At 41.1% G+C, this 22,433-nt stretch overlaps 3 protein-coding genes across 3 annotated transcripts; all 3 read left to right on the forward strand.

Annotated features, from left to right (window-relative positions):
- Positions 1–5,647: 5,647 nt before the first annotated feature.
- On the forward strand, positions 5,648–7,775 carry LOC140746784 (uncharacterized). The gene is made up of 5 exons (XM_073078882.1): positions 5,648–5,652; positions 5,734–6,343; positions 6,418–6,796; positions 6,940–7,307; positions 7,449–7,775. The coding sequence occupies exons 1-5, from the start codon at positions 5,648–5,650 to the stop codon at positions 7,773–7,775; spliced, it is 1,689 nt and encodes a 562-aa protein (XP_072934983.1).
- Positions 7,772–9,121, forward strand: LOC140746785 (uncharacterized). Its single transcript, XM_073078883.1, has one exon. It carries the CDS (start codon positions 7,772–7,774, stop codon positions 9,119–9,121), a length of 1,350 nt encoding a protein of 449 aa, XP_072934984.1.
- Positions 9,122–14,264: 5,143 nt separating this feature from the next.
- Positions 14,265–15,104, forward strand: LOC140746786 (uncharacterized). The gene has a single exon (XM_073078884.1). It carries the CDS (start codon positions 14,265–14,267, stop codon positions 15,102–15,104), a length of 840 nt encoding a protein of 279 aa, XP_072934985.1.
- Positions 15,105–22,433: the final 7,329 nt, after the last annotated feature.

A 22,433-nucleotide genomic window follows, 5' to 3' on the forward strand; every position in this document is an offset into this window, starting at 1 on the left:
TTCTCAGATCGTTCTCCGTATCATAAATAGTTAAAACGGGTCCACTAGATAAAAAATGGGATGGAGTTAAGAAATTTAAGTCATCGGGATCTTCCGTGAGGGGACAGAGTGGACGGGAGTTAAGACATCCTTCTATCCGGGTAAGTCACGTTGTAAACTCTTCAAATGTGAGCTTTTGGTCACCTAGCACTCGTTTAAGGTGGTGTTTTAAGCTTTTTACAGCAGCCTCCCATAGACCACCTGCTGACGGCCACGATGGAGAGTTGAAGTGCCACTCTATGCCCATACTAGTCAACTCTGTCATAAGTTCTTCGTTGTAGGTATTCTTAATGTATTCTAATTGCTGTCTTAAAGCATTGTCAGCTCCAATAAAGTTTTTACCTTGATCACTATAGATATGGTCGGGAACGCCTCTTCTAGCAACCATGCGGTGTAGCGCTGCAAGAAAGGCGGACGTCGTGAGGTCTGAAACGAGTTCCAAGTGTACAGCCTTAGTCGCCATACATACAAAAACTGCCACGTATCCCTTGTTAGTCCTGATACCTCGGCCCTTATTGGCTTTGACACTCACATGGCCAGTATAGTCGATACCACAGTGAGAGAATGGACGGGACGGGTTTATACGCGCAGAAGGTAAGTCACCCATTAACTGACGCTCAAGAATTGGACTCTGTTTCTTACACTGGACACACCGACGAAGTCGCTTCTTCGTAGCATTATTTCCACCAATTATCCAATACTTGCGCCGTATAAATGCCGTAGTAAGTCTCGCTCCACCATGAAAGGTAAGTTTATGCGTCTCATCTATTATGAGGTCTGATAATCTTGTATTATTCGGTATTATAACAGGATATTTCATGTCACAATCTATATTTGCATGCTTAAGTCTACCTCCGACCCGCAGAATGCCGTGTTCATCTATTTTCGGATTTAAATTATAGATTTTGCTAGAGCTACGAGTACTTACAGTCTTGCATTCTTTCAAACGATCCATTTCGTCAATAAAGTGTTTGTCCTGGAAATATTTAATAATTAAATTTCTAGATTTAGTTAGCTCCTGTAATGTCAAATAGGCATGTTTTTGTGCTTTCCTCTTAAATCGAAGCACCCACGCCAATATTCTTATGGCCTTGGATAAAGAACTTTGCTTATCAATTAATTTCTCTATAATTTCATCCCTATTTGATAACACAACATTAGCTTGTTTAACCTTCTTCATATCTTCATTTGTAACATATAACGGCTGGTTTTTATTCTCAGGTGTATACATGGTTAGCCAAGTAGGTCCTTCCCACCATAATTTGTGTTCTTTAAGTTGACACGCTGTGAGACCTCGGCTAGCGCAGTCAGCCGGGTTTTCCTTAGACGCCACATATTGCCAACAATCCGGTGGCATCAGCTCTGTGACTTGTCGTACCCGGTTCGCGACAAATGGTTTCCACCGGTTAATGTCGCCATTGAGCCAACCCAACACTACCATAGAGTCAACCCAGCCATAAATTTTCATATCATAACTGCTAAGGCATTTCTTAATTTTAGCCATTAATCGTGCAAGTAAAAGAGCTCCACATAACTCCAGCCTTGGAAGAGATACGGGTGGTTGTACTTGCAGGTACTAAGCGTGCTTTTCCGGCAACTAATACGACAGAAGTCGAGGCATTCCTTTTAATCTTCAAATACACAACGCTCGCATATGCCTTAGTAGACGCATCGCAAAAACCGTGTAACTCGATATGATCCCCGCGGTGTGTCTTAAGCCACCTCGGAACTGTAAATTGATCGATACCTCTTAAATCGATCTTAATACGTTCCCACTCCTGCCAAATATCAGTCGGTAAATTATCATCCCATGCTAAATTGGCTTTCCAAACTTCTTGAAATAAAATTTTTAATTTTATTGTAACAGGTGATAACCAACCCAAAGGATCAAATACCTTTGAAGTGTCGGATAACAATGACCTCTTAGTTGGTCTTGCCGACGATAAAGATATTTGCAACTGAAAGGTAAATTGATCCTCTTCAGGATTCCATCCGAGGCCTAATGTTTTTGTGGACTCCGGTTGCTTAAAGTCGTATCCTGGATTTAAGCTATCACTGTTGACTCCTTTTACCAACTCCGGCAGATTAGACTTCCATTTTCTAATATTAAATCCCCCTGAGTTTAAAATATTTATTAAGTCGACTTGTAACTGTTTTGCTTCCTCTGGGGTGTGAGAACCATGCACCAGATCATCCATGTAGAAGGAGCTTTCTAATACCTCAGGTGCCATGCTGTCTGGATAGTTTGACTTCTCGTCTCTAGCTAATTGCCTTAATGTCATCATAGCTAAGAATGGTGCAGCCTTTGTCCTGTACGTAACCGTTGCTAGTTGATACTCTCGCAAATGATCTAATGGGCTATCTCTCCAGATGATTTTTTGTAAATTTTGATCTGATGGATGCAGCCAGATTTGTCTAAACATTTTTTCTAAGTCAGCTGTGTAGGCATACTTATACTGCCTCCACGCAATGATGATATCTTGGAGATCGTGTTGTAAATTCGGTCCCCGAAACATCAAATCATTCAAACTCATACTACTGGAGGTTATTGCCGATGCATTAAATACGACACGTAACTTTGTAGTAGTAGAGTCCTCGCGACGCACACAATGATGCGGTAGGTAACAATTAGGTTTAGAATTACCGCTCGCTGTCGTCATGTGGCCTAATTTTAAGTACTCGTGCATAAATAATTTATATGATTCTAAAATTTCTGGCTGTTTATTGATTTTCTTTTCTAACTGATAAAATTGAGCAATGGCCTTGGGCTTGGATTCGCCTAATTTTTCCTCATAACCTGGTTTTAATGGCAGCCTTACTTCATACCTTCCATCCTTTCTCCTAGCTGTAGTGTCCTGATAAAAATTTAAACAGTGCTCATCTTCTAAAGACAATTCTGATGAATCTGCTATATCCTCTATCTCCCAAAACCTTTGTATTTCTTCCAGGTTGTTGATAACGACGTTACATTGAAAAGTTTTTACGTTCCCGCTTAAAATCCAACCAAGTTGGGTCTGTTGCGCGGTCGGTAGGGTTGCTTCTCCTTTACAAACACCATCCATTAAAACGTTAGAATAAACATCAGCCCCTAATAATATTTCTACCGGGCGACTAATATAGAATTCGGGATCAGCTAATTTTATTTGATCTAAGTATGACCATTTCGGTTTGCTAAACGTACTAGTAGGCAAATTTTTAATTAGATTTTTCATAATAAGAGCATCCGTTTCGAAGCTATAATCGCAAGTTAGCGAGAAACATTGAATACTAATCATCCCCTTACAATTGCTATCCTTGGCGCCGACTCCAGATATGACCCCCTTGCATCTCTGTCGAGGTATTTTTAAGAGTTGAGCTGCTCGCTCGCTTATTAAAGACGTCTGTGACCCCTGATCTAGGAGGGCGCGCATGACGTGGTATTCGCCATCGGCGGCTTGTACCTTAATCATAGCCGTCGGTAACAAAACTTCAGAGGGGTCATTCTGGAGTGACACGTGTATCCCCCCTTGGAATTGTTTTTCGAGGTTCCGAGCACTTCCGTTCATTTCTGCTGCGTTGCACCCGCGTAGGTCGTTGCCTTCTCTACTACGGTCAATTTCCTTCGCCGGGTAGGTATTTTGTGATTGTGCAAGCGCGTCGTGTAACAGGCGATTATGACTCTTATTGCATTCGCGACAAACCTTATCTGATTCGCATTGTTTTCCCGGGTGATGGGACAGACATTTCACGCATAGATTTAATTTATTGACCGTTTTTAGCCTATAATAGGGTGTCATTTCCAAAAATTGTTGGCAAAAATAAATACCGTGTTCATTGCTGTTGCACAATAAGCACCGATACTTTGATGACGCCACCTTTTTATTATTCTTCGTTTTAGGTGTCATTTTACTGCTCGTGTAAGAAGTTTTAAAATATTGAGGTTTATGTTCATTTTTAAATTTATTAATATGTAGTTGACCTTTATTAATTAAATTTTGCTTTAGAGAATAATTATCTTGATTCTTACGTAGCGATTCTAAAGACGTAAATTTTGCTTCCAAAAACTCTAAAAATTCTTTCAAATCCGGTAGCTCTCTAGGCTTCTTGACGGTCTCTACATAGTCGGTGAACGTTGCTGAATCTAATTTTTGTGTCAGTAGGTACACAATTATTGGGTCCCAGGTACTAATATCCACGCCTAAATTCTTAATAGCGTTGAGACACTCTTGAGTTGTGTCATGCATTCGTTTTATGGCAGAGACAGATTGTTGTTGTATATTTGGAAGGCTTGTTAAAATGTTCATATGAGAATTAAATATGAGCTTCTTGTTGTTATATCGTTGGTTTAATATATCCCAGCAAACAATATAATTATCAGTACTAACTTGCAAGTGCTGAATTAGCCTTTCAGCTTCCCCCTTTACCTTAGATTTAAGGTATTGCATTTTTTGAGCGTTTGACATAGATAAATTACTATGGATGGCTTCATTAAACAGATCCTTAAAAGAAACCCAACAATTATAATTGCCGTTAAATGTTGGTATTTCCATCTGAGGTGTGGATTTTTCCAAATGGGCAACCGACCACATTTTCTTACTAATGGCTCTCTTAATATCCTGGTACTTGCGTTCATATGATGCAAAGGCACGCTCATAATCCTCATTGGATCCGTTCAGCTGGCTGTCCAGTTCCCAGTGCAACGTGTCGATAATAGACCAGCGGGACTGGACAGTGCGTAGGGAATCCTCCAACTCCCACCTTTCACTTATATCCTCTACGTGTATATATTCTATTGTGCGGTGAAAAGCCTTAAAGTTACTTTGCTGTTTTCGAAGCATATCCTCCGTTAAGCTTGTCGTCGAACTTGACGATTGTGAGGCAGCCTTACTGCTACCCTGTTGCGGAGTAATTTGAGGTAAATCAGCTTGCCCCTGCGGTTTAAGCGCGAATGTCGGCGGTTTTAAAAGTGGTGACTGCGGCCTTTCTGCAGCTGCCACCTCACTACTTTGTATGTGACGTTTTATATTCCCATACCTTTCGTTCATTCCCTCTAAATCCTTATTTATAAAATCACGCACATTGGCGTCTAAATCCATTCCCGACAATCTCGAGTAGTTGGCTTCATACTCGAACCAATACCTATCCAATAAATCTAACCTCTTCTTAATATATTCAGCGGTCTTACGACTAGCACCATCCTTCTTAAAATTGGTGTACACGCTTTCAATAGCCGACGCCAGCTGCTGCTGGTTGGCCAAGAGGTCACTGACCGAAGACATGGTTAAAGATGTAAATTATAAAAAAAGAAAAATGGATAGATCTTACTTTTGACCACCCTGCACCTCACTGAATATCTGAACCCTTAACTTCTGCTCAGGCTCTGCTATTCTTAATATAACAGATTTCTTCAGCACGTGGCACACACTAAAATGTCTTGTCAGCGATATGCACTATGTCTCTATAGGGTCCGGTAAACGAAATCACACACGTGTATCGCGAAATGATCCCGCTTTTCCGAAGCTCGAAGGACCATGTACGGGTTAGACCGTAACTGTTTAAAGGAACTTAATAAAAGAAAGATAGAATCTTAAAATTTTATATTTCCTTACTTAATGGAAATATACTAAAAATGGGGTGAGTGACGCGCGGTACGCTTAATGACCGATTGCGAACTAATTAACAATTCTAAAGTAAAGCAATGAATTGCTGACACAGGACTGTACGTGCATTGCCCGTACAGCTACTATATTGGAACCCGGGAGGGCTTTCTCCCGCCAGTAAGCAGGGGTTGAGACACCTCGTCCAGGAGCAGGGCGTCCACGTCGTGCTCCTGGGCGAAACCAAACTCCACCCCGCTCAGAGCTACCGACTGCCGAACTACTTCGTGTACCGCCGCGACGAGATCGCGCCGTCCGGTCATGCCTTTAGGGGCACGGCGGTTGCGGTCCGCCGCGACGTGGTACACGACGAGTTACCGCTCCCGTCATTCACCCAGACTCGCTCCATAGGGGTATCTGTGTGCATGGCGGGCCGGGACCTGCGGCTGTTTGCGGCCTACCGCCCACCTGGTCCCCTCTTTGACCCGCGGGACATCGCTAACATCTTGGACGATGGTATTGCGACCCTGGTGGCCGGCGACCTTAACGCCAAGCATCCGGCTTGGGGCTCGCGCACGGTCAACCCAGCGGAACGCAAACTGCACCATGACTCCGAGGCGATGGGCTATGAGGTGCTTGGGCCAGAGGCACCCACGCACATCCCCTCGGCCGAGTCCCATCGTCCCGAAGTCCTGGACATAGTGCTCCACAGGAATCTCCAATGCCCGGTGAGTGTGGAGGTGCTGTACGACTTGGACGGGCAGCACCTCCCCATTCTAATCACGCTTGGTCTGGGGGTTAGGTTAGGTTAGCAGAGTTCGTAGCGCCCCCCCGGTTCCGCCGCGTGACGAATTGGGAGAAGGACCAGGCCTGCATGGAAAACTTTAAGTTCAGTGGCTCGCTCTCCACCCCGGAAGGGGTGGAAGCCGCCGCCCATCTGTTGACAAACACCCTTAAGGATGCTTTGGCGGCGTCCACCGATCATAAACTGGTGGAGAGCCACAAAACCGACCTCCCAGTTCGTCTCAAAGCCAAATTACAAAAGAAGCGTTTGCTGCGTAAGCTTTGGGCTCGCATCCGCTGTCCCCGGATCAAGCGTGAGCTCAACGCACTGGCGGAGGAGCTGTCTGGCGAGATGAGTGCCTACCGTGAACACGAGAGGTCTCTGCACCACCTCAAGGGTTCAGTTGCTGAATCGTCGCGACTGGGGTCGTATGCGGAACCCCAGCCAGGGACGTCCTATGCCGCGGTGCTGACTGCGCCTGCATCGCCGCGCAAAACTTCGCCGACACCCCGACCTGCGCAAGGTAAATCCTCCCAGCAGGGCTCGAGTGCTGCAGCAGCCGGGAAGGCGTACCCCCCCTGGTGGTGGAGCGGATGCCAAACAGGCCCACACACTTCGCTGCGCTGCGGGACAAGTTGGGTCGCGCACCCAACGCGAGGCCCTTCGGACAGGGCATAAGGTTCGAGCCTCTGGCGGATGAGGAGTACCGGGTAATCCAAAGGTACTTGACGGACCTGTCCGCCACGGAACCGGGACTCTCCTGGTTCTGTTATACTCCGCAGGACGACCGCCCCACAAAGGTGGCGGTCAAGGGCCTGCCGAACATGACGGACCCGGACGCAGTCACTGAAGCCCTGAAACGGCTTGGGTTCCCGGCCGCTTCACCCGCCATATACCACCGAGGAGGGGCAAGCCCGGCTGCGTGTATTACGTGCAGCTGGACCGGATGGCCGAAACGGAGCTCGCGCGCCTTTATGGGGTAAGCGAGCTTCTGTTCATGCCGGGGGTAATTGTTGAGGCGTGGAGGGGTCGTTTCGGCCCCCCCCCAGTGTCACCGCTGCCAGGCGGTGGGGCACTCAGTCAATTGCCACCGGCCGGCCAGATGCGGCCAGATGCCACACTTCGCAGTACAGAACCCAAACAAGCCGGGAAAGCAACGATTGGTCTTTGACGCAGCCGCCAAGAACCGAGGTGTCAGTTTCAACGACCATCTGCTGGAGGGTCCCGACTTACTACTGGCGCTGCCTGGAGTCCTGTTCCGGTTCCGGGAGAAGAGTTTAGCAATTACGGCGGATATACAAGAAATGTTCCTTCAGCACAGCTGTTCCTGTGTAGGAGAGATGACCGGGACAAGCCGCCACGTCACTACAAGATGACAAGCATGATCTTCGGAGCGGCGAGTTCACCCTTCATGGCTCACTTCGTTCGGGACCACAACGCAGGAGTACACTCTCACACACATCCACTCGCCTTCGAAGCGATCACCCGAAGTCACTACATGGACGACTTAGTGGCGAGTTATGAAGATATCCGGAAAGCTCGCCGTGCTATTACAGAGATACGCACTATACACACCGCGGCGGGATTCAATCTGCGAGCGTGGAGCGCCAACGAAGTCGACGTGCTACAAGACGTACCTAAGGAACTACGCGCGACTACACCTACTCAACTCGGAGGGGAAAGCATTACGAATAAGATACTGGGGCTGTACTGGAACCCGGAGCGGGATGAACTCGGTTTCAACACGTCAATGAATAGAGTATCCGAAGATGTACGTGCACAGAACCGTGCGCCGACGAAGAGGGAAGCACTGAGCGCAGTAATGTCCATATATGACCCGCTTGGACTTCTTAGTAACTACACTATAAGGGCGAAGATCATCCTACAGAGTTTATGGAGATTGAAAATATCCTGGGACGAACCGATTCCTGAGGCAGAACAGGAACTCTTCGCTACGTGGATGGAACAGCTGGCCGGCATATCTCACCTGCGGTTAGAACGACGGTACGCGCTGGGGGACTGCCACAATCGGGAATTGCACATCCTATGCGACGTCAGCGAGCAAGCTTATGCGGCGGTGGCATACTGGCGCATCACTCGGCCCGACGGAAGCTACTGCCTGAGCCTCATAGCTGCCAAGTCGAAGGTGGCTCCGAAGCGGACTCAGACCATACCACGCCTCGAGCTACAAGCGGCGGTCATCGGAGCCCGACTGGCGGACACCATAAAAAAGGAGCATCGCATCGAGGCGGCACGAACGACCTACTGGATCGACTCTATGACGGTGGTGCACTGGATTCGACACGACGCGAAGAGATATACTCCGTTCGTCGCACATCGCCTGGGAGAAATATCCGAGCTCACTCAGAAAGAATGGCGTTGGGTGCCCACACACGAGAACGTAGCGGACGACGCCACTAGGTTTACAAGCGCGACAATCAAGACGGGGGATCGCTGGTTCCGGGGGCCCGACTTCCTAAGGCTCCCGGACCAGTGGCCCAAGGAGAAGAGCGAAGACGAAGACCCACGAGAAGAGGTGGTACTTCACGTCGCCGCGAGTACACCAAACGACGACGAGTGGCTACCAGATCCCGCACGCATCTCGAAGTATGAAACACTGGTGAAGGCGGCCGCACGAGTACTGGCGTTCGTGGACATATGTCGGCGCCGGGCGACACGCATGGAGTTTCATCACTTAGAAAAGGCAGAAATATGGCATTAGAGGAAATGCGCATGATGAGCTATTTAGTTGGTAGACAACAAAGTACTGAAATCACTCAAATAACTACAAAAAACAACAAATCAATTAAAACAAGTTATCGTTCGAAATATAAAGAAAATAACGGTTATGGCATACCCCAAGGCAGTATTATCGGACCTTTATTGTTTTTAATGTATATTAACGATCTGCCTAGCGCCGTGAAATGTCAGTGCATACTATTCGCTGACGATACGACTCTCCTAATACACGGTGAAAACATAGATGCAATAAAAATCAAAATTAATAGCTCTTTAAATGACATTAGAAATTGGTTACAATATAATAATTTAAATGTAAATGTGGATAAAAAAATTTTAACAGAAAAATAAAACCGACTTCTATGTCACTACAAAGTAAAAAATAATTGAAATAAATGTTGGTTTAGTACATATTTCTGAAGTTGGCGCTCAATATATTTCGTTTGAGAACGGCGTAAACAGCGTGTCCAATATGAGCGCCGACTTCAGAAATATGTACTAAACCAACATTTATTTCAATTATTTTTTACTTTGTAGTGACATAGAAGTCGGTTTTATTTTTTTGTTAAAATTTTTTTTTTTCACCCTTTTTAGTGATGATATGCTAACGTTTGTATTAATATTATGTAAAATTGTATAAAGGTGATCATGAATAAAGGTAAGGTCTGAATTCATACGGATTGGACCCACCCGCTCGCAGGGCGCTGCCGCGCCCTTCTCGCTTAGTTTTACATTGTCTTATATGTTCCAACCTAACCTAACCAATTCAATACGAAACACTATAGGCGAGGCTATATGAGATACTATATACTACTATATTATTGGCTAGATTAGGTTGGAACAGAAAAGTAAATTAATCAAACTAGGTGGTAAAACTCTGTGAGTGAGTCGGTCAAATTTACCTTGAATTAATAGTTAAGAAAAACTACAACGTATTCATTAATCATATTTTATATTTGTAAGAAGTAATTGTCAAGTTGAATAATTGAGGTCATTTATTTCATTGCATGTACCTGGTTAGGACCTGTAAAATATGTGTGAAAGCACTAAATGGCTTATTCATGTGGTTTAGGCTGGAGGTACCTCTGCATCATCAGATCTAAGGAGTTGAAGGTCAAATTTTTCATCATATATCTCTATCTAGCAACTTCATTACAACAAATGTCTATTCTATATACTTTAGATAGGAGGCACATCTGCATCATCAGGATTGAAGAATTGAAGGTCATATCTTCCATCATATGTCTCTACTTAAAGACCTTATCATATATTCGTAAGCTCCAAATGCCTAACTTGTATGGTTGAGGCAGGAGGCACTTTTGCATTATCAGGGTTGAAGAGTTGAAGGGAAAATTTTCCATCATATACCTCTACCTATCAACCTTATTGAATATTCATAAGCATCAAATGCCTAACTTGTATGGTTGAGGCAGGAGGCACCTCTGCATCATCAGAGTTGAAGAGTAGAAGGTCAAATTTTCCATCATATATCTCAGCTTATCGACTTTATTAAATATCCATAAGTTCCAAATGCCTAACTTATGTGGTTGAGGCAGGAGGCACTTCTGCATTACCAGGCTTAAAGAGTTGAAGGTCAAATTTTCCATCATATCATGTTAACCTAGATACTCAATGTTCATTTTAAGTTTCATGAGAATTGAGTGGGCAGAAGGTAAGTTGTCATAAAATATGTAAAAAAATATTTTAACAAAAAATAAAACCGACTTCTATGTCACTACAAAGTAAAAAATAATTGAAATAAATGTTGGTTTAGTACATATTTCTGAAGTTGGCGCTCAATATATGTCGTTTGATAACGGCGTAAACAGCGTGTCCAATATGAGCGCCGACTTCAGAAATATGTACTAAACCAACATTTATTTCAATTATTTTTTACTTTGTAGTGACATAGAAGTCGGTTTTATTTTTTGTTAAAATATTTTTTTTTCACCCTTTTTAGTGATGGTATGCTAACGTTTGTATTAATATTATGTAAAATTGTATAAAGGTGATCATGAATAAAGGTAAGGTCTGAATTCATACGGATTGGACCCACCCGCTCGCAGGGCGCTACCGCGCCCTTCTCGCTTAGTTTTACATTGTGTTATATGTTCCAACCTAACCTAACCAATTCAATACGAAACACTATAGGCGAAACACGATAGTATCTCATATAGGATACTACATTATTGGCTAGGTTAGGTAGGAACAGAAAAGTAAATAAATCAAACTAGGTGGTAAAACTCTGCGAGTGAGTCGGTCCAATTTACCTTAATTCAATAGTTAAGAAAAACTACAACGTATTCATTAATCATATTTTATATTTGTAAGAAGTAATTGTCAAGTTACTGTGGTTTAGGCCAGCAGTGTCCATGAGTCACTACAATTGAAGATTTGAAGGTCCAAGTTATCAGGGTTAAGACCTTGAAGGTCAAAATTTTCATCCTATGTGTCTACTTAGTGACGTTAATACATATATGAAAGCACAAAATGGCTAACTCCTATGGTTTAGCTTGGAAGCACACCAGCATTATCAGAGTGAAAGAGTTGAAGGTCATTTTTTTACATTACATTACATTTATCTGCGTGATAGTTATATGTGTGTGAAAGCACTAAATGGCTTATTTATGTGGTTTAGGCTGGAGGTACCTCTGCATCATCAGATCTAAGGAGTTGAAGGTCAAATTTTTCATCATATACCTCTGTCTAGCTACTTCATTACAACAAATGTCTAATCTATATACTTTACAAGGGAGGCACCTCTGCATCATCAGGATTGAGGAATTGAAGGTCATATCTTCCATTATATGTCTCTACTCAAAGACCTTATCATATATTCGTAAGCTCCAAATGCCTAAGTTGTATGGTTAAGGCAGGAGGCACTTCTGCATTATCAGAGTTGAAGAGTAGAAGGTCAAATTTTCCATCATATATCTCTACCTATCAACCTAATTGAATATTCATAAGCATCAAATGCCTAACTTGTATGGTTGAGGCAGGAGGCACCTCTGCATTATCAGAGTTGAAGAGTAGAAGGTCAAATTTTCCATCATATATCTCAACTTATCGACTTTATTAAATATCCATAAGTTCCAAATGCCTAACTTATATGGTTGAGGCAGGAGGCACTTCTGCATTACCAGGGTTGAAGAGTTGAAGGTCAAATTTTCCATCATATCATGATAACCTAGACACTCAATGTTCATTTTAAGTTTCAAGAGAATTGAGTGGGCAGAAGGTAAGTTGTCATAAAATATGTAAAAAGCAGGGGTAGTGATGATGAGTTCCACCCCATAACTTAAATTCTAATCATCAGAGCGTACTAATGTTAAGGTAGGAAAGTACCGCAACAAAACACCCTTTCATATGAAAAAAATAAAATTGAAATTGGTTAAGAAATACTCGACTTATTCAAGTTTATATGAAATCGGGTTTTTCCAATTTTCCGGGAAAACTGGCGAAAATTTTCAAATTTCCTCGAAATGGGACCCCCTGTGAAACTAGCCGCATACAATGGTGTATGAATCATGTCGATCGGTCGCGGCATCGCGAAAAAATCACCGAACAAACATAAAAAAAAAAAAAAAAAAAAAAAATATATACGGTCGAATTGAGTAACCTCCTCCTTTTTCGAAGTCGGTTAAAAAGCAGGGGTAGTGATGATGAGTTCCACCCCATAACTTAAATTCTAATCATCAGAGCATACTAACGTTAAGGTAGGAAAGTACCGCAACGAAACACCCTTTCATATGAAAAAAAGAAAATTGAAAGTGGTTAAGAAATACTCGACTTATTGAAGTTTATATGAAATCTGGTTTTTCCAATTTTCAGGGAAAACTGGAGGAAATTTTCAAATTTCCTCGAAATGGGACCCCTTGTGAAACTAGCCGCATACAATGGTGTATGAATCATATCGATCGGTCGCGGCATCGCGAAAAAATCGCCGAACAAACATAAAAAAAAAAAAATATATATATATATATACGGTCGAATTGAGTAACCTCCTCCTTTTTCGAAGTCGGTTAAAAACTAAAATATTGCTTTTTAACTCAAATAATTCTACAATGCTGCAAACACTGGACATAAGATACGATTTAAAAAATATTGACGAAGTAACATACACAACATTTCTAGGAATAGTAATTGACAATCAATTAAAATGGAAAGAACATATTAATGCTATATGTAATAAATTGGATAGGTTCGTATTTGCGCTTAGACGAATACGGCACACGGTTTCTCAAGAAGCAGCCTGGTGTGCCTATCATGGTTATGTTGCATCAGTACTCAATTATGGGCTTATCATTTGGGGCAATTCGACTGAAGCCATTCGGGCTTTCAGAACACAAAAAAATGTATTCGAGCCATATGTAATGTAGACATTATGCAAAGGTGTAAGCCATTATTTATTAAGTACAAAGTTTTAAGCTTACCATCTATGTATATTAGAGACATATGTTTATTTGTACATAGATATCCAAAGTTCTTTATGAAAAAAAATGATGTAACCAATAGAACAATAAGACAGAAATATGAAAACACATTGGTGATGCCTCCATGTAGACTAAAATTGTGCAAGAAAAATGTGTATTTCATGGCTATTGCACTATATAATCGACTTCCTAACTCATTTAAATATCTGACATACAATCAATTTAAGTCCCAATTGACAACATGGTTACAAGAGAAATGCTTTTATACAATTAATGAGTACTTAGATTTTAAGATATAATTGATTGGAATGAAAATTAATTTGACTAAAAATGACTTATTTATTTGTTTGACATATTATAATAATTTAATTTATATTGGTAAATTGACATTTTAAAGAAATTTAGTATATTGTATTGCTTGTGGTAATTATTATTTTATTTAAAAATTAAAGTGTACATAATACATAACCGACTGATAATTTGCATGCTGACGAGGCAGAATAAGAGAACTGTATAAAAAAAAAGGCACTCATACGTCGGGCGCAACGCGACAGCTTCCCAGAAGAGCTACAGCTGCTGAAAAAAGAAAAGGCGATCACGAAAACTAGTCGACTGTTCCGGCTGGACCCCATACTAGAAGATGGCATATTAAGAATAAGGGGTCGAATCGGGGCAGCCACGGCACCGACAGCAATGAAGAGGCCCGTTATATTGGACTGCCGACACCATATCACTAGACTGCTTGTACAACGTGAACACTGCGCAGCGGGGCACGCCAATAGGGAACGCGTGACGAACGACCTGCGGCAGAGGTACTGGGTGGTACATCTGCGGCCCACGGTGCGTGCTATAGAAAGGGACTGCGCCCTGTGCAAGAGAAGAAAGGCGAGACCTCAAGTACCGGCGACGGGGTACTTACCACGCGAGCGGCTGGAGCCGTTCAAGCGACCTTTCAGCTACTGTGGCATGGACTACTTCGGGCCCATGGTGGTGAAGGTCGGACGTCGCCGGGAGAAGAGGTGGGGGGCGCTCTTTACGTGCCTCACGACTCGCGCTGTGCACTTGGAAATAGTGCCGTCACTTTCTACAAACTCGGCAATAATGGCGATGCGACGGATGGCGGCTCTACATGGAGGCTCTAGATGGCGGCGTATGGAGTGGCGCTACATACCTCCGGGAGCGCCGAACCAAGGCGGAGCCTGGGAACGGATGGTGCGGTCAGTTAAGTCGGCGCTGACCGCTACGCTCAATGAAAAGGTGCCGGCTGAAGAAGTACTACATACCCTACTGACCGATGCGGAGTATTCTATCAACGCACGGCCGCTCACATATGTCAGCGTGGATCCGAACGATCCCGAGGCGTTGACACCTAACCACTTCCTCCTGGGATCATCGGCGGGCCTACCTTACATGGGTCCGTGCAACGAAGCCGACCGGCGAACGTGGCGAACAAGCATGGCGCTAGCCGATCAGTTCTGGCAGCGCTGGGTGCGGGAGTACCTGCCTACACTGGTACCCCGAGGCTACTCATAGGGCGTCGAGCGGCGGTTGAAGTCCGGCGACGTCGTAATAATCGTCGACCACACGCTACCAAGGAACGTGTGGCCCATGGGAGTCGTCGAGCGAGTTTACGAGGGTCCAGACGGCGGGGTACGAGTAGCTGACGTCCGCACCAAAACCGGAGTCTTCAAGCGACCTGTGAGGAAGCTCGTCGTGACGGAGGCTACGCAGGCTGCGCCGGGGGGAGGAGCTGTTGTGGACGACGAGCGGTGAATGTAGTTAATATAATAAGTTTAAATATTGAATAATCAGTTGCGCGTGCGACGCTAGTTCGATACACATCCGTACTTCATTTCTCCGTAAAATCAATTCCATAAAAGTAGTTTAAAGCTACTTATTCAATTATAAACTCACATCACCCGATAGTCTAGAAAAATATCTACATTTTGACGTAACCAGTGTTCCAAAATTCGAGTGATTTATAAAGTTATAAGAGATTAAAGTTTAAAAATTTTAAGTAACGTATAAACAGTGCGTATAACAGTTGTACAGTGCAATAGTTCACCCGTCCGCTAGTCATGAGTCATCGCGCAGCAGTGCTCCGTTCATACTCGGACAATAACTTGCCGTCGTGCTTCGTTTGATATAGAGTTTAGTGCAAGTGTGAACTACTGAATATTATGTCGCAAGCAAAAATTAAATTCGGCTGTTGTAATCGCCTCACTCCAACTTCAAATACAATAATCTGTCAATCCTGCAAATATAAGTATCACCTAACCTGTGTAAATATTAATAAGTCAATAAAAGATTTGACCGAAGAGTTCAAATTAAAATGGATCTGCCCTTGTTGTCACAGTAAATTACCCAAAATTGATAACAGCAATACACCGATTAGAGGTGCTAATCAACCAATAGTTAATACGGAAGAATTGCTACTGAACGTTAATACTAGAAGAGGGGGACAATACAAAAAAAATAATTTAATAACCGACATACCGATTGATGCGATTCGACAAGTAGTACGAGAAGAGCTTGAGAATATATTTCATTCCTTTAAAAATAATATATTAAACCAGTTTGAGCTAAAAACAAACGAGCTCCTAGACAGTTTCCAAAATGTTACAGCTTCTATATCTGCTATCGAAAAACAGCAAGACATTATAAAACAAGACCTAGAGTCAAACGTCTCCCAAATTAGACATTTAGAATCTGAAAACTCAACTTTACGAACGACGATTTTAGAATTAAACTCAAGAATCGCTCGTATGGAACAACACTCGCGGGCCAGCAACGTGGAAATTCAAAACATACCGGAACATAAGACTGAAAACCTAATAAGCATTACCAAACAAGTAGCTAATATTGTAAATTATAAATTGAATGATTCTGACATCCACGTGTGCACAAGAGTTGCAAAAATTAATAGAGACAGCCAACGTCCCAGGTCAGTTGTGGTCAAGTTTAGTTCACCAAGAATAAGAGACGAATTCTTAGCAGCTACTATAAAATTTAATAAAAAAACAGTTAACGTGATCGATAAGCTCAATACTTCACATCTTGGAATTGGCGGATCAAAGAAACCTATATTCGTTGTGGAACATCTTTCACCAGGGCAGAAAGCTATTCACACAGCTGCAAGGATCAGGGCCAAGGAACTCAACTATAAGTTTGCGTGGGTTAATAGAGGTCGAATTTTTATGCGTAAGACTGAAACATCAGACTATAAATTGATTAGAAATACTCAGGAATTGGTACAATTACAATAGCTCTCACAGGGTTATCTTTTAATTTGTTAATTATTTTTGAAAAAAATATTTTTAATTCAATTTCAATTTATTATTAACTTCAGATAGAAAATTGAAATTTAATTTATAATAATTATTAACTTTCGTAAGCAATAGTAACTTTTAAATTTTTAATAACTGTTTTAAACTGCATTTTAATTAAACTCAACTTTAAATTGTACAGAAACATTTGTAATTTAATTTAATTTAATATAATTAACTAATCAATTAATTTAATTTAATCTATTAATTAATTTTGTATAGCATACATTTCATTGAATTTAATTATAATTATTTATTGACATTTTGAAATTTAATTAAATCTTAAAGTTATTTTTAATGTTGTATTTCTAATTTAGTAACAGTTTCGTGTACATGCTAACAGATCATATCAAAATTTATTATCAGAATGTTAGAGGACTAAATACAAATGTAGAAGAAGTTCGTCAACAGTTAATTAGCAATGACTTTGACGTGTATATTTTCACTGAAACTTGGTTAAGCAGTAGTAATTTCGATTCGGAATTATTCGGAAATAGGTATGTCGTATACAGACGGGATCGCGAGACCTCATCGGTTTCCCACTCAATTAGAGTAGGAGGTGTACTAATAGCAGTTTCAAAGCATTTAGTGTCGAAAAGGATGACAGAATGGGAAAGCGCATGTGAAGAACTATGGGTCTCGATCACCACCACTACCTCTCAGTCAGGTAAGCGTCCAACTTCTATAAGATTATGCGCGGCTTATTTGCCACCACCAGTTACGAGGGAATTATTACAGGTTTTTGTTGATAAGTCAACACAATCATGGAATGCAATGATTATAAGCACACACTAATTGCGGGCGACTTTAATATGAGTGGTATAACGTGGCTTATTGACACTACAGAAGTTAGTGCAAAAAATATAAAATACACATTACCCACTAAATACGGTAATCGTGAATTATTTCATGAATTCGTGGATTTTCTGATGATACATGATTTAAAACAATTTAACTGCGTTACTAACGTACAAGATAAAATTTTAGATTTAATATTATGCAACGAAAATATATTGGAAGTTTGTGAATGCCATCAACCAGTAAGAAATATCGACAAATATCATCCAGCCCTTGAAATTAAAGTACACTTCCCAAAAGAAATTTAAAAAATATCATTTGCTCCACGACCAAACTTTCACAAAGGTGACTATATGGCCATTAGAGAACATCTAAGTGCAGTATCGTGGATAGAGGAATTCAGCCACTGTTGCGATGTCAATGACATGGTAAGTAGGTTCTATGAAATACTACATAGTACTATTAGACTTCATGTTCCCATGACCGTATCAAGAAACAAGTCTCACCTCATATGGTTCTCCTCACAGTTAATTTACCTACTAAAACAAAAAAATAAATTACACGCAAAAATAAGACGATATAATAATCCTTTAGATATTATTGAATTTGAATATTTAAGAGATGATTGTAATAAATTATTAAAACACTGCTATAATAAATACATAAATGATATAGAAAACAGCCTCGTGAGTACCCCGAAAAAATTCTGGACCCATATAAAACATCTACGTAAGAATTGTTCATCTTATCCAGATACAATGACGCTACTCAATAACACTACACACTCGTCATCATCTGACAAAAAAATAATTTCTAACATGTTTGCGAGTCACTTTGCCTCAGTATACGAATCAAATAGCGACACAAAAAATCATTATATAAATGCTTACAGTGAATTATCTGATACAATGGGAAGCATTCAATTTTCACCTCAGGAAGTAAAAATTAAACTAAAACAGCTTGACATAAACAAGAGTACAGGACCAGACAATATACATCCATTGTTGTTAGTAAAATGTACAGATATATTGGCCCCACCACTTACTATATTATTTAATAAATCTCTTGAAACTGGCCAGTTTCCAGAAAAATGAAAAGAAGCAAGAGTAATGCCATTATATAAGAACGGTAAAAAGGACCTCATAACTAATTATCGACCGATATCCATCCTGTCATCTCTATCTAAATTATTTGAGGCAATGGTTCACTGTATCATGTACTCACATATAAAAAGATATATTACTACTAAGCAGCATGGCTTTATGAAGAATAGATCCACAAACACGAATTTATTTCTTTTCACTCCCGATCTTAAAGATACTGTTGATAAAAATATCCAAGTTGACGTGGTGTATACCGATTTTTCGAAAGCATTTGACAAAGTTAATCATAGAATACTCCTCGACAAATTACATGCATTAGGAGTAAGAGATAATTTGCTTGGTTGGTGTACCTCATATCTGTCAAATCGCGTATCGACAGTGGTAATAGATGGTGAACAATCTACTCCTTTCTCTGCAACCTCGGGAATTCCGCAGGGTTCGACGCTCGGTCCCTTATTTTTTAGTGTGTTCATCAATGACATATCCGATGTAATTAATCATTGCAAATTGTACCTTTTTGCCGATGATCTAAAAATAATGAAAGCAGTAGCCAATTCTTTAGATTCTAAATTAATTCAGGACGACCTAGATAGTATCTATAAGTGGTGCATCAACAACAAAATGCTTTAAGAATAGCATATTCGTCAGGAAACATTTCAAGTTGTGCTTTATGCGTTATTAAATTTAATGAATTTTGAAGCTCATGAACTGTGAGACAACCAGTTAACTTGTTATATTTACTTCTACAGTTATGAATGAATCTCAGTAAATATGCTATTATATGTTATAAATGAGTTAATTTTGATTTATTTTTTATTAGGTTAATTATGGGATCTGCATTAGAATGATTATCAAGCGCGAATGAACACATAATCAACTCAGGTAGATCGTGCTTCACGTTGGGCATTTTAGGCCACTCAGTTTCGTCTTTAGTCAGAAAAGACGGTCCTGACCACCAAAGAGACGAACTGCTGATTTGGTCAGCCTTCACCCCGCGAGAAACAAGATCCGCCGGATTATCCTTCGACGGTACGTAACTCCACGTGTAACTTTCGGTGCTCTCTTGAATTTCGTGAACTCTGTTACGAACAAAAGTTTTAAGATGTGCTGGTGGTGTATTTAACCACCCCAGACCTATGGTCGAGTCACACCAGAATTTACATGTGATAATGGGTATGGTTAATGAATTTAAAACTTTATTACACAACCTTGCAGCTAATAACGCTCCGCAAAGCTCAAGACGAGGTGTCGTTGTGGGTTTTATGGGAACTATTTTACTTTTTGAGGTTAAAAGGTGTACCTGAATCGACCCTGAGCTATCAACTGAACGCACATATAGGCAAGCGCCATAAGCCCGCTCTGATGCATCTGAAAAAACATGAATTTCATGACTTATGGAGTCGTCTGCGAGTACCCAGCGATGAATTTTTAAATGATTTAGAAGTGGCATAGTGTTAACAAATGAAAGCCATATGTTTCTTAAGTATTGCGGAACCTCTTCATCCCACGAACACTTTTCAACCCAAAGTCTTTGCATTACAATTTTGGCTTCTACAATACAAGGATTTACAAGACCTAAGGGATCAAAAATTTGACTGATGAGTGATAATATTTGACGTTTTGTAATTTTATCATTACGTTCAATATGTATGGAAAATGAAAGTGTGTCTGTATCACAAATCCAATGAAGTCCTAATGTTTTTGAAGATACGTTGTCAGTACTTGAAATATTTAAAATATTATCCGGTTCAGTATAAGGTGAAATTTGATTAAGGATGTATTTATTTTGATTGAAACTTTCGTAAGTTGAATTGGGCTGACTTTAAAGTTGATATAACGCCTTCACATATTCTAATTGTATCTTCGATAGTCGCACCGCTTATGTAATCGTCAACATAAGAATCGCGTTGAATTGACTGCTTCACGTCACTATCGGAAGTACTAGATGCTAAAGAAACTAAACATTTAGTGGCCAAGTATGGCGCTGAAGCTGTACCGAAGCTCAAAGTATTTAAAATATAGGTTTTTAAAGGATGTGATGAATCATACCTAAATATTATTTGTTGAAGGGAGCGTTGAGACTGGTTAAGTTCAATAGCTCTGTACATTTTTTCGATGTCCCCGGTGATGACGTATTTGTTCTGTCGAAAACGTAACAAAATGGAATAAAGGTCTTCCTGTACAACTGGTCCGACCATTTGAATGTCGTTAAGTGACACACCTGTACTGGAAGCTGCCGAAGCATCAAACACGGTTCGAAGCTTCGTAGTAAGACTCGACTCGCGAAGCACGCCATGGTGAGGAAGAATATAGTTAATTTTATATTTAAGACTGCCAGACGAAGGTTCTTTATTTTCAGTCATATGACCTAAGCTTTCATACTCGCGCATGAACTCCATGTACCTGTCTTTAAAAACAGGTTCTCGCAAAAACTTACGCTCCAAGGAGAGAAAACGAAATTTAGCTCGTTGAAACGAATCGCCTAAGACCGAAGGGTCCTCCTTCAGCGGCATTGTTACAACGAAACGGCCATCGTCTTTGCGAGTAGTCGTTTCTAAGAAGCTCTGCTCACAGGCACGTTCCTCAGAAGATAAAGAGTGCTTGGCTGCTATGGTGTCCAATTCCCAGAAACGAGTTAAGTCTGGATTGGTTTCCTCGTTTACAAAATTGCAAACTGCAGGAGAAGACGGTGACTTAAGGCGGGGTACATACCCAGACACCAACCAACCCAATTTCGTTTCATATAGTTTAGGTTGATTTTTACCTAAATCGATGGAATTATTACATAAGACTGACCAAAATACATCGGCCCCTACTAAGATGTCAATTTCTGACGGGACATTAAAAGAAGGGTCAGCTAGACTTATTCCCATTGGAAAAGGAATATGGTCTATGTCAATAAACGACACCGGCAACGCTTTAGTTATTTGCGGTAAAATAAGACAATCAATAGTCATGCTATAGTCATTATAGAACGACTTTATAGTAAGGCTGCAAGACTGTGTAATAGAAGAAGTATTATTGTTGATACCTGTTACCGTGGAGCTCATAGTACGCCGCGACAAACCCAGCTTACCACAGAGTGATTGAGTAACGAAGTTAGCCGTGCTGCCATTATCGAGTAGCAGCCGAGCCGAGCGCACGTCGTTCGCGCCGGCGACCACCTTCACGAGCGCTGTGGAAAGCAAAATGTGCGCAGGAGTAGTATACTGTTGCACATTCTTTGAATTTGCAAAATTACTAACGGAAGGCATAGGCGGCTCAGAATGCACTATAGGCTCATGTATGTGTATTAATGTATTGTGCCTTTTTTTGCAATATTTACACGGTACAAGGTTACATTTATTTTCTAAGTGCCCTGGACGTAAACAATTAAGACAGACCTTTGAATCTTTGGCCTTTTGTATACGACTTTCTATAGGTAGGGCTCTGAATGTGTCACAGGCGAAAAGATAATGATTTTGATTACAAATTGGGCACGCTATTGATTTTTTATGAAATTTATTTAATGATTTATTTAAATTTTATTACTATTTAAATTGTTATTATTTGTTGCTATTAAGAGATTGGTATTTGATTTATGAGACTCGGATTTATATGTTTTACCTTTACTTTCTTGCAATGTTTCTAATAAG

Source organism: Epargyreus clarus, unplaced genomic scaffold (assembly GCF_041222505.1).
Source record: "Epargyreus clarus isolate Ecla_fem2 unplaced genomic scaffold, WU_Ecla_fem_2.2 ptg000013l, whole genome shotgun sequence".
Classification (NCBI taxonomy): Eukaryota; Metazoa; Arthropoda; class Insecta; order Lepidoptera; family Hesperiidae; genus Epargyreus; species Epargyreus clarus.